Below are 12,223 nucleotides of genomic sequence, written 5' to 3' on the forward strand. Positions count from 1 at the left end.
TATGGTTTCTTACGTGGAACTTTAATTGAATTGTTTGTTAATTTTGTAGGAATTTGGATTTAAACGTAAAACCAAGATATAGCTGAATTTTTTTTAAACAATTTCGCAACCTGATTGAAAACGGAGAATCGAGATTGATCGACGGACGTTGGGTAGTAGTGAGATTGGTTTGAATGTTGGTGAGGAGTGATTCGAAATCAAAACCAGTTTTCAAACACCATTTTTCTGCAACTGAAAACAGAGAGCTGAATCTGAAAATCGAGTCAAAGAGCCCTGTTATCTGAGGGAGTTGAAGCATTTCTGCTTCAGCAACCGAATCTGATTGGACCCAGAAGCTGATTTCACACGCCCGAGTGGAAAAATCGGGGAGAGAAGATCTCTCATCCATTAAACGATCTCTTTTTCAGAAAATTGAAAAAAATTAAAAGTAGTCAACTTCTGATGTTCAGTGGCTTCACGCCTCTAGTCGTCGGAGCCGAAGTGGCTGTCAGCCAGTCAGCATTCAACAACAATTTGATGCAGTAAGATTCTCTCCTTTTATTCTCGTTCCATTCTCTTCCCTCCTTTCATATGTTTTCTTTTATCTCGTTATCTCTATAAAAAAATCAATATAAGATGTTGACGTGACTTAACCGTAACCGTTTAAGTAGAAAGGGAGGAAAGGGAAGAAAATTTATGAGATGAGAGAATTCTCCTCCCAATTTGACAGGGCTTTTAGGGTTCATGGACCACTTGGGTTACCTGGAGAAAAGATGGGTGAAGATGTTAACAAAGAGTTGACGGATATGTTAATTTTAAGTTTAAACCTAACGGACTTCGCGAGAGTTTAAATCCGCGTTTTTTCACCACGAAAATTATGTTCCGATTAACTTATTACCAAGGAGCCAAAAACCCATATTCACTATAAGGAATGACAGTTGCCTATTTTTATTTATTGGCCGAGTGAACTTCATTATGTAATAGATGTCTTGAAAATAGATTTATTTTCTTTCTTGATATACCTCTCATTTGTATGACCCGCTTGCAAGATTTTTTTCTTTTTTTCAGCTATGATTCTTGATACGTGGGTTTGAGAATTTGATTTGGTAGGTTGAGTGCTTGATTTATGGAACCAACAAATTACACATGACTTGGATTAATTATAAGGAATTTTAACGAAAAATTTTCGGTACTGTTCATTTTAACGAAAAACCATATTTTTACACTAAAAAGTGAATCATGGTACCATTCACTTTATCCTTTATTTTGTCCTTATCGTTAAAACTCAAAGTTTTCAAACCATTTTCATTAGTTTCCTTTAATTATAACAAACATTTGCTTACACACTTGTGTGTATGAATATTTTTTATTTTTATTCCTCTATCATTCACACTTTGGAAGAGACTCTAAGAAAAGACTTAGAGTACTTGGATCTAACGGAAGATATGACACAAAACAAAGCGCAATGGCGTTCTAGGATTCATATAGCCGACCCAACTTAGTGGGAAAATGCTTTGTTGTTGTTCTTGTTGTTGTTTGTATCATTCATCTTTATCTTGTCTTGCATTTTAGCTATTTTTGTTGACAAACAGGGTTCTATTAATAGGTCGTTTAGATAAATATTGTTGATATATTGTTAATATTGTAAATTTTATTGACTTTTATACAAAATCACCCATTTTTATTTATGATTTTTTTTATAGAAAAAATTACATGAGTATACTGTTAATACTTAATTGTATATTAAGACAATACTTTTTAAACATTTTAAGTAGAGACAAAAGTTAATACATATGAAAAATAACTATGATTGCCTTTTTTTTGCTCTGGAGTGTAAGTTACAAAATTACTCTGTATAGTGAAAAAGTTTTTTCCACACTTCTATCACTACAACTGTTGCTCCCTTCTCTCTTTTTCTCTCTTCAAGAAATATTGGTTCAATTTAATTATTTGTTGAGCTAATTTCTATTTGTACTAATCTAACAGTGGGATTAGAGTTGAAAAAAAAAATCAATCTAAATGGAAATTTTCATATCGAAATATGCAGTCCAACTTTTATCCAGTTTTTTTCGAAAATGTTTGGATTTATAAGTTTTAGGATTCGAATAAGGCAACTGCGTATATAACAAGGTTTATTAGTATAATTGTCATTCTTTTTCAGTTTGGACTTCCAACAAGGTTTATTAGTTAATTCACATCTTGATAATTCATTAGGGCACCATTTGAATGGAGGGCGGTTGCACCAAACTAGTAAATGGTTTCTTAATGAATGAATAAACTTGTGGATCTACGACCTCTACCCAGCTTGCCACCCCATTTTCATCTCCAATTGAACAGTTAAAGTTTCCATCTAGTTTTAATTATTCTTATTCCCTTTTTTTTCCCTTTTCAAGTTAATGTGCCTTGAAAATGGATTAAATAATGTTCTTCCTGCTTTATAGTATATGATATTCAAATCAAACAAGGTGAGAAGCATTTTAGATCCATTTCGATATTGTTTTGATTTCTCTTTTTTTTTCATTGATTCGACATGTGGGTCGTGTTACAGGTACAAATTCCTAAACTTTTGTACTTTACTTTCTTCCCCATTTTTTCGGTAGCCAAACAGAGCACAAACAAAAAAACCATAAAGGAAAAGCAAAAGGCACATATGGATGAGCAATCAAGAAGCCCTTGAAGGAGTCCCAGCGAAAGGGGCAAATACCGAACTAGCCGAGTCTTTGACCTTGAAGTAATAGACGTCAACGCAGTTGAACAGATTCTGTAAAAATGGTCGAAGAGAAAAGGGCAAACACCAAACTAGCCAAGTCCTTGATCTTGAAGTAGCAGACGTCATCGTGGTTGAACTGATTATGCAAAATGGTTGAAGACAGATTGAACTGTTTCTACAAAAATGGTCGAAGATGGGTTGAATTGATTATACAAAAATGGTCGAAGATAGATTGAACTAATTCTACAAAAATGGTCGACGATGGGTTGAACTGATTTTGCAAAAATGATCGATGAGAGGTTGAACTAATTCTGTAACAAATGGTCGAGGACTAATTGAATCGATTATGCAAAAATGGTCGAGGACGATTGAAATGATTATGCAAATATGGTCAAGGACGCGTTGAACTGATTATGCAAAAATAGTCGATGATTGATTGAACCGATTTTGCAAAAATAGTCGATGACGGATTGAACTGATTCTACTAATAAATGATACAAATTGATTCTACATATAGTTTCAAAACTGATTATGCAGAAAGAGTTAAAAATGGGTTGAGCTTATGGCGTATATTAATTTTGTTGGAGGTGTGAGGGTTAGGGTGTCTTAATGGTCCTAAAGCATTAGGGGTATGCCTGCTATTTTAAAATTGTGTTTCCAAGCTTTTTGGATGGGCTTTAGTTGTTTTAATGTTTTTTGTTCTCCTCGATATGTTTAAAAATTAATTGATAATCTTGAAATATAGTGAAAGTTTTTGTCTCCATATACGAAGCTTTTTTTTTTTAATAACAATCATATTATTATTATTATTTGTTTTGGGCTTGGGCCAGCCCATTGGGGCAACACAAGGCACTCACAACATGTCGCGTCATCATTATGCCACGTATACAAAATAAAATAATTGCGGTTGCCCCTCTCCTCTCCTCTCCTCTCCTCTCTCTTTCTTTCTTTCTTTCCCCGAGTCCAGACGAGGCCACACAGACACAGAGAGGTAAGCTCCCCCGCCGATCCAGAATTGGGATTGGGATTGGGCGTTTCAATTTAGCACTTACATTTGATACTTTCACATTGTTTTAATTCATCTCTAGATACTCGAATTGTTTTAGTTCCAACATGTTGTAATCAATGACTCTGAAATTGTGAGTAAATCTGTCTGATAGATCGATCTGGCGGCTTCTTTCTCCATCTCTAGGTACTCGAATTGTTGAAATTCTGAAATTGATTTTGGGTACTTAAAGCAATGGACCATGCTGAGCTCACGACTGAACAGGTTCGTTGTCCTTCAATCACTTGTTACCATACTTTCCACGAGAATTGGAAATTGGGAATTACAAGTCGAAATCTCGTCATTGAATTGTGTGTAATGTATTGTATTGTATTGTGTCACTGTCTGTCTGTTTGTTTTGTTGACGGAGCTGTTTGATTTCCTATTTTTCCCTTGTCAAGGTTTTGAATAGGGACATCCCATGGGAGACTTACATGACCACTAAGCTCATCACTGGAACCTGCCTTCAGCTCTTGAGGCGCTATGATAAAAGATCCGAGAGCTACAGATCACAGCTTCTCGATGATGTAATTCCTCTTCCTGCTCCTTCCATCTCTATTTCATTTTTGCTTATTTTGATTTGTATGTTCATCCCACACCATGTTGCTCAATGGTGCCTGGCTTCATTCGATCCTTTGCGTTTCCTTAATCTTAGTGGAGATATCTTCTGGATTGGCTGAAAAGATTGATTTATCTTTTTCTTCTGGTTTGTATCTCACCATGATGTTGACAAGCTGTTCAAATGTGGCAGGATGGCCCTGCTTATGTTCAAGTGTTCGTTGGCATTTTACGTGATATTTTCAAGGAAGAAACGGTGGAATATGTCCTTGCTTTAATTAATGAAATGCTTACAGGTAACAAACTGGAACATCTTTTGGATTTCTGATTGCGCGCCCATTCGCAAAGCCAAGAGAAAAAAAGTAAGAAAAAGTAACCATTTTTTACTTTTCTTTTTGTCCCAGCTAACCCAAAAAGAGCAAGATTGTTCCATGATAGTAGTCTTGTTGATAAAGATATCTATGAGCCTTTCTTGAGGTCAGCACATATTTACCAATTATGAGTAATGCTTTATCTATGTACAAAAGAAAAAAAAAACATTGCGTTTCTTTTCAGATTGCTCTGGAAGGGTAATTGGTTCATACAAGAGAAGAGCTGTAAGATACTTGCTTTAATAGTGAGGTACTCAAACATGACACACATCTAAAGTGAAATGCAAATATTCAAAGAATCAACTAAGTGCAGTTTATTTTCATTAATGTTTCCCTTTTAATATAGTGCCAGGCCAAAACCCCAAGATGGCTCTGCTGCAAATGGAGAAGCCTCAAATTCAAAGAGGAAAATAACTACTATTGATGATGTGTTGAAAGGATTGGTGGAATGGCTTTGTGCACAGGTATGCTTTCAGCTTTGGGTTACACATTCTACTAAATGCAACTGGGTCACTCTTTTGTTTTCGGTACCTAGGAAATAGAGCACTTAAATTCCACATTTCCTCAAATTCAATCAGTTACTCTGTTGATATCGCAGCTATTACTTAGTGGTTATCAGTTTGGATGATATTGGTTGTCTAAGCATGCTTCTTATGGTATATGTAATTTGCAGTTGAAGAAGCCTGCCCATCCCAGTCGTGGTATCCCAACTGCCATCAATTGCCTTGCAACCTTACTAAAGGAACCTATAGTTAGATCTTCCTTTGTTCAATTAAATGGGGTGAAGTTGCTTGTTCCCTTAATTTCTCCAGCTTCCACCCAACAATCTATTCAGGTAACTCTAATTGTACTGTGGATAGCTTCCGTATTAGTTCTTGAGTTTGTGATATTTTTATTGACAATATATTTTGTTTCAAACAGCTTCTTTATGAAACATGTCTATGCATCTGGCTCTTATCTTATTATGAACCTGCAATTGAGTACTTGGCTACTTCTAGAACTCTTCCACAACTCATAGAAGTTGTCAAGAGTTCCACAAAGGAGAAGGTGAGGATCTTGACTCCGGGATGCTATATTGTTTCCTTCGAGATTAATTTGTGTATGCTTGTCCATGTTATACTTGTCCTTGTAACAGAGGAGTACGTGTAAATTCATCTTTTATTTGTAATATGGGTTTGATTATTCGTGGTAGGTTGTCAGAGTTGTTGTTTTGACCCTGAGGAACTTGCTCTCAAAGGGGACATTTGGCGCTCAAATGGTGGACCTTGGACTGCCACAAATCGTTCAGAATTTGAAAGCACAAGCATGGAGTGATGAGGTAAGAAACCAAGACACTGTATGCTTCTTTTGATAGTTTGTATTTTATGTGGTCGGACCGGAAGGAAGGCATTTAGGCTAACTTGGTATAACAAGGTAAATGAAGGGAACCAACTAGCTCGTGGAGCTATTGTTGTTCTTGTACATGCGTTCTTTCAAACTATAAATCATTGGTGTAGTTTCCTTAATGAAATGAAGTTTGTTGTAGGATCTCCTGGAGGGATTAAATCAACTGGAAGAGGGTCTGAAGGATAACATCAAGAAATTAAGTTCTTTTGACAAGTATAAGCAAGAAGTCCTCCTTGGCCATCTTGACTGGTCACCCATGCACAAGGATCCAATATTCTGGCGAGAGAATATTACCAACTTTGAAGAGAATGACTTTCAGGTATTAATTTGTTTTTTGCCCAAGATTTCTCTCCTAATTTGCTTTTTTTTTCCTTTTTTTTTTTGTATGTGGAAGAAATTAGATTATTTGCTTAGTTGTTGTTGTTGTATACTTAATTTCATGGTCTATTGTGCTTAGTTAATACAGTGGGGCTGAACTAATCCCTGAAATTATTTGTGCCCCATAAGATGTGTCGCCCATTTTGTGTTGTTATTAATGGCAATAGGGTATCTGTCATGAGTCATAGGTTTATAGGTAAAAATTGGTAGTAGCCACTCAAGGTGGTTCTTGTGTTTTGTTTGTTTGTGTTTTCCTGGATAGCTCTGTTTTTCCAAGACAGTGTTGGCTTCCATTCCATGGAAAAGTGGTAGTAAATTGGGTCCATTTACTTGGTTCTGAAGGCAGTATTAAATTATATAGTGAAAGTAATTGCAGATGTCAATGCTGTTGACTCTTGAGTAATCTTCTGAAGAAGCTTGTGGCTTCCGTAGTACTAATAATGCATGACCTTGTCTTGCAGATTCTAAGAGTCCTGATTACTATCTTGGACACATCCGGTGATCCTAGGGCATTGGCCGTAGCCTGCTTTGATATCTCACAGTTTGTCCAGCAGCATCCGGCTGGAAGAAGCATAGTGACGGACCTCAAAGCCAAGGAACGCGTGATGAAACTGATGAATCATGAGAGTGCCGAGGTCACCAAAAATGCGCTGCTATGTATCCAAAGGCTTTTCCTAGGTGCCAAGTATGCTAGCTTTTTGCAGGCTTAGAGATGCTTTCCTTTGAATGGCGGAGCCGAGCAATGCGGCAGCGTTTGTCTAAATGGTATTGTCCAAAAGAGATGTTTATGAAGGACCGGCAGGGGTGTCGCTGTCACAGTAGTAGTGGTTTACATATTATTGTGTTCTGAGTAATACATTTCGTAGGGCTGTTTGGTTATTTGAAAATTCATCTGTTGCTGTGTTTTTTTAGCTTTCTTGGTTGGTACGTGGTACTGAGCTATAGAGAAATAAATTCCATCTGTAATCTCGCCGGGGGAATAAAATAAAGGGAGTTTTAATGAAAAAGGCTTGAGCTAAGTTTAATTTAATCAAAAACCATCTTATACTATTATTTAACCAAAAAAACTTTATATTTAATCATAAGGACAAAACCAATCTATATCAAACTTCGAACCCATAAACATTTAACACACATGGACTGAACTAAAAGTCCAAAAAGAAATGATTTTTTTTCCCACAATTGGCCCTAACAGCAATGCTATTCTGTCAGCCAATTCCGTTAGAAATAAACTTCCTTTTATTTACAAGTATGCCATTATGCCAGCTGATTCTTTCTCTCTTTCTTTTTTTCTTTGGGTAAATTACATTTTCATACCTCAAGTTTGGAGTCTATTTCAATTCCTTACAACATCTTCAAAACATTTCACTTTCATTACTATTTTATTTCAAAATAATACATCTATTATATTTTCCATCCATGAATCCGTTAAGTACTGACGTGACTGCCAAATGTGTGCCACACGGCAAAAAAAAATTGAAACCCATCCCATCTCCCCGCAACCACCCCCCCCACATCCCTAAACCTGCAACAACAACAACAACAACAAAGAAGGAAAAAAAAAAAAAAAAAACCTAGGAAACACAGATCCCATCACCCCACCCCCAGCTGAAACCCCATTTGAATCTTCAACCAGGAAAGAACAAAGAAAAATCAAAAACAAAAAATAACTTACAAAACCCAGAACCGCCCCATCCCCTTTAGTTTTCATCATCTTCCCCCCTTCCCATCTGTAACCCAAAAAAGAAGGGGAACAAAAAAAAATAAAATAAAACCCATCCCATCTGCAACCCAGAAAATTCATCTTGCCATCTGCAACCTAGAAAAGAAGGGGAACAAAAAAAAAAAAAAAAAAAAAAAAAACCTCATCCCATTTGCAACCCAAAAAAGAAGGGGAACTAGAAAAAAAAAAAGAAAAGAACAACCCATCTCCTTTTCTTTGCAATCCAGATCCCGTCTTCCTCATGAGTGTGAATTTAAGGAGTGGGGTGTGTAGAGGAGGTGCGAGGGTGGGTGCGCAGGTGGGTGCCGAGGAGGACGTGGAGGAACAAGATGTGTTTTTTTTTTTTTTTTTTTTTCTCTCCTTCTTCTGGGGTGGGGGAAGGAAGATAAAGTAGGGGTTGCGTTTGTTTTTGGTTTAAAAAAAAAAAAAATAAATAAATAAAATAAAAAAGAAGATTTAGGTTTAAAAAAAAAAATTTAAATGATTTTTTTTGCCACATGACACACATTTGGCAGCCACGTCAGCACTTAAAGGATCCATGGATGGAAAATGTAACGGATGTATTATTTTAAAATAAAATAGTACTTAAGGTATGAAAATGAAATGTTTTGAAGATGTTGTAAGGAATTAAAATAGGTTCTAAACCTAAGGTATGAAAATGTAATTTACTCTTTCTCTTTTGACCGTTCGTTCTCTCTTTAGGTTTTGCTTTTTTTTTTTTTTTTTTTTTTTAGTTCTTGTTTTCTTCTTGTCGTCCCCCTTCCTCCTTAAAGGAAGGTAAAGCTCAACATTGGTGAAGGATAGTGGCCACCTCCTCAAACCATTTTGCTCGTTTAAAGAAAATGGGTGCAATTGCTTCCCCAATTTCTTTTATTATATATATATATATATATATATATTATATTATATTATATATTGTTATTATTTTATTAGTTTATTATTTTTTTGTAATTAGGTGGTTTAGATTCTTTTGTTGATCAATTTCCATCCTTAATTTCCTTACCACTTAGAACCCATTCTCGTAGAATGCAAGAGCCACTCCATTGGAAATTATCCCAATTTCATTTTCAATTTGTGAATCTTTGTAGATTTGCCAGTGGGGTCTCAACTCTTGACGGATAAAACAATGGTCTTATAGATTTGCTCGTAAAGCTCTGGTATTTTCCGGCTCAGGTGTTTTCAACATCACCTCCTTCTTCTTATTATTTGCCTTTACCGACAGTATTGTTCGTGACTTTATTCTGTCCTAGCAACAACCTAAAAAACAAATCAACAAAAAATGCATTGATATCATACTAACAATTTGATACTTTACGTTTTCAAGTAAAAAAAGGAAAATCAAATAGCTACATTATTTCCCCAAGTAAACAAAATTATCAATTATAAACATTGAACACTAACTATTTCTCGAATTGGATAGGGGTATCAATACTATTTCTTAAATAGAACACTAGCACTATTATTATTTCTAAACTGAATAGTGGCACTATCATTATTTCTTAAACTGAACACTCACTATTTCTTAAACTAAGTAGTGGTACTATCACTATTTCTTAAATTGAACATTCACTATTTCGTAAACTGAATACGAGTATTATCAATATTTCTTAAACTGAATACTCACTATTTTGTATACTAAACACGGATATTATCACTATTTTTTAAACTTAAGACTAATATTATCACTATTTCTTAAACTGAATACTGATTATTTCTTAAGTTGAACACTGACTATTTTTAGAATTGAACATAGGTACTGTCACTATTTCTTAAACTAAACACTAACTATTTCTAGAACTGAAAACTGACTATTTATTAATTGAAAATTGACTATTTATTAAATTGAAAACTTGTACTATCATTATTTCTTAAACTAAATACTAACTATTTTTTGAATTGAACAAATATACTATCACTATTTCTTAAACTGAGTACTAATGTCATCACTAATTTTTAAACTAAACACTATTTATAGAATTGAACATGTGTGTTGTCACTATTTCTTAAACTGAACACTGTTATTATCACTATTTCTTAAACTTAACATTGACTATTTCTTAAACTGAAAATGGGTATTATCATTATTTATGAAACTGAACAGAATTACTATTTATGAAAGTGAACAAGAGAACTATTTATGAAACTGAACACGAGTACTATTGCTGAAATTGAATACTAACTATTTCTAAAATTGAACATTAACTATTTATAGAATTGAACACGAGTAATATCACTATTTCTTAAACTAAACAACGATTTTTTTGTTATGCATGAAACAAAAACACAATTTTAAAACACCTCCAAATACACCACATAAATTTTCATTTACAAATTTATTATTTTCATTTACAAACACACGACACAGCACCCCAAATGCACACATATAATAGCCATCCATCATCAAAGGTTTATAAACTACATCACAAAACAAATCCTTGAGAACATGAGATATTACGTACAAACAAACAAAAAAAATTAAACGAACCAAACTCTCATTTTTATTTTAGCATTCTAATGGCTTATTTTCCAAATCAATACAACTTTGCCTTAAATCTGCCTTCCATTCCAATCAATGCTTCCTCGTACCCAAAAGTAACAAAAGAATGTTCACCCATACTTGCAACGTAACACAGTAGCTTAGTGATTACAAAAGGGCAGCTTTCCTTCAAGTACTTAAATCCATCAGTTTCTCCATTATTCCTCTATGAAATGAATCAAATATATCAACCATGACATATATTTAATATTTTTCTCTCTAATTTCTTACCAAAAACAGCAACACAATCAAACATTCAACAGAACCCGCAGCCCGCATCTGCCCCTTGATATATTTTCTTCCATTGGAACTCTCCAACAAAAGGAATAACTAGCCAATCCCATGAAGAAATTAAACTACATTCAGAAAGAACACAAAAACAAACACCCTTCATTCCTCTGCAACAATGGTTCCCCTCTCGCTCACATATATACCATCAAGAAACTTCCTGATATACAAGATGGCATTTCTGGTTAATCAGGGCACAAGATCGAGAAAAATTCATTTCCATCCAAGATGGGGTTATCCTTGACCTTTTCACATTGGGTGATAGAAACATCATCATATCCACCTTACTCACCTTCTTTCAAAAAGTTACGTGTGTCGATCAACTTGGCCTCATTAGTGATGGAGGCATTGATGGAAAAATTAGCATACACAAACGCATCTTGTAGCGATACCCCTTGGTGATTTCGGTGATGAGATTTCCGATGTGGGAGAGAGCGGTGCGGATGGCAGGGCTGATTTTGAGAGAGCTAAACTAGGCCTTGACCTTCAGCTTCCGCTTTCTGGTCGTATTCCCGTGAGGACCTCGATGATCTTGGCATGGACCTTGATCTTGACACCGTTGGGGATGTCCATGGTCTCAGAGGAGAGGATGGTCATCATTTTCGCTGCTCTGGTTGTTTCTCTCTCTCTCTCTCTCTCTCTCTCTCTCTCTCTCTCTCTCTCTCTCGCTTTGCAGCTCCGGTTGGTGATGAAAGGAGATGAGGAATTTGAGGTTATGGAGGTAGGGAATAGTAGAGAGAAGAAAGGAAGAGAGGATAAACGAACAAAGACTTGCCGTCTGGGTAAAATCGGAAATCTATAGTTTGGACCATTTTAATATTGGGTTTTGATAAATCATTAAATAAATTTAGTACATGATTTTTTATTAACATTTAAAATTTTCTAGCCCTTATCATTAATTTTCTTTAAAATGAATTCTGTGTATTCGTTGCAGCGTTATGTTTGTTGTCAAGATTTTACTTTTACCTAAATGCGTCCGTCCATTGGACTATGTATTGTATAGTACATTGCGATCACTTGATATACGAAGTTGGTGATAAATTTTTGAAAATTAGCTTAATTTTGCTTAATCATAATGGGATTTCTTTTTAATGAAAATTATTAAACGAGGGGAGGAGATTGGCCGGTAATGCGTTCTTACTTTGGTTGGAGGAAAGACTTGGCCGGTCATGCGTTCTCACCCTATCAATTAGTGTTAGACTAGATCAGGTTTTAAGATTTATGTAACAAATAGATTAATAGGGAGCAT

At 35.2% G+C, this 12,223-nt stretch overlaps 1 protein-coding gene and 1 pseudogene across 2 annotated transcripts; one reads left to right on the forward strand and one right to left on the reverse strand.

Annotated features, from left to right (window-relative positions):
- The first annotated feature begins 3,601 nt into the window (after nt 1-3,601).
- On the forward strand, nt 3,602-7,334 carry LOC137720308 (V-type proton ATPase subunit H-like). 2 transcript variants are annotated; one of them, XM_068459358.1, is made up of 12 exons: nt 3,602-3,680; nt 3,850-3,959; nt 4,136-4,261; nt 4,486-4,588; nt 4,697-4,769; nt 4,848-4,913; nt 5,010-5,127; nt 5,337-5,498; nt 5,585-5,710; nt 5,856-5,981; nt 6,189-6,368; nt 6,889-7,334. In XM_068459358.1, the coding sequence occupies exons 2-12, from the start codon at nt 3,930-3,932 to the stop codon at nt 7,135-7,137; spliced, it is 1,359 nt and encodes a 452-aa protein (XP_068315459.1). In that variant the 5' UTR covers nt 3,602-3,680; nt 3,850-3,929; the 3' UTR covers nt 7,138-7,334. The 2 variants fall into 2 exon arrangements, with proteins under 2 accessions (XP_068315459.1, XP_068315460.1); XM_068459359.1 differs by having other exon boundaries at nt 3,611-3,680; nt 3,882-3,959.
- Nucleotides 7,335-10,906: 3,572 nt separating this feature from the next.
- On the reverse strand, nt 10,907-11,624 carry LOC137721563 (large ribosomal subunit protein uL6-like; annotated as a pseudogene).
- Between the last annotated feature and the right edge of the window lie 599 nt (nt 11,625-12,223).

This window comes from Pyrus communis, chromosome 16 (assembly GCF_963583255.1).
Source record: "Pyrus communis chromosome 16, drPyrComm1.1, whole genome shotgun sequence".
NCBI classification, from domain to species: Eukaryota; Viridiplantae; Streptophyta; class Magnoliopsida; order Rosales; family Rosaceae; genus Pyrus; species Pyrus communis.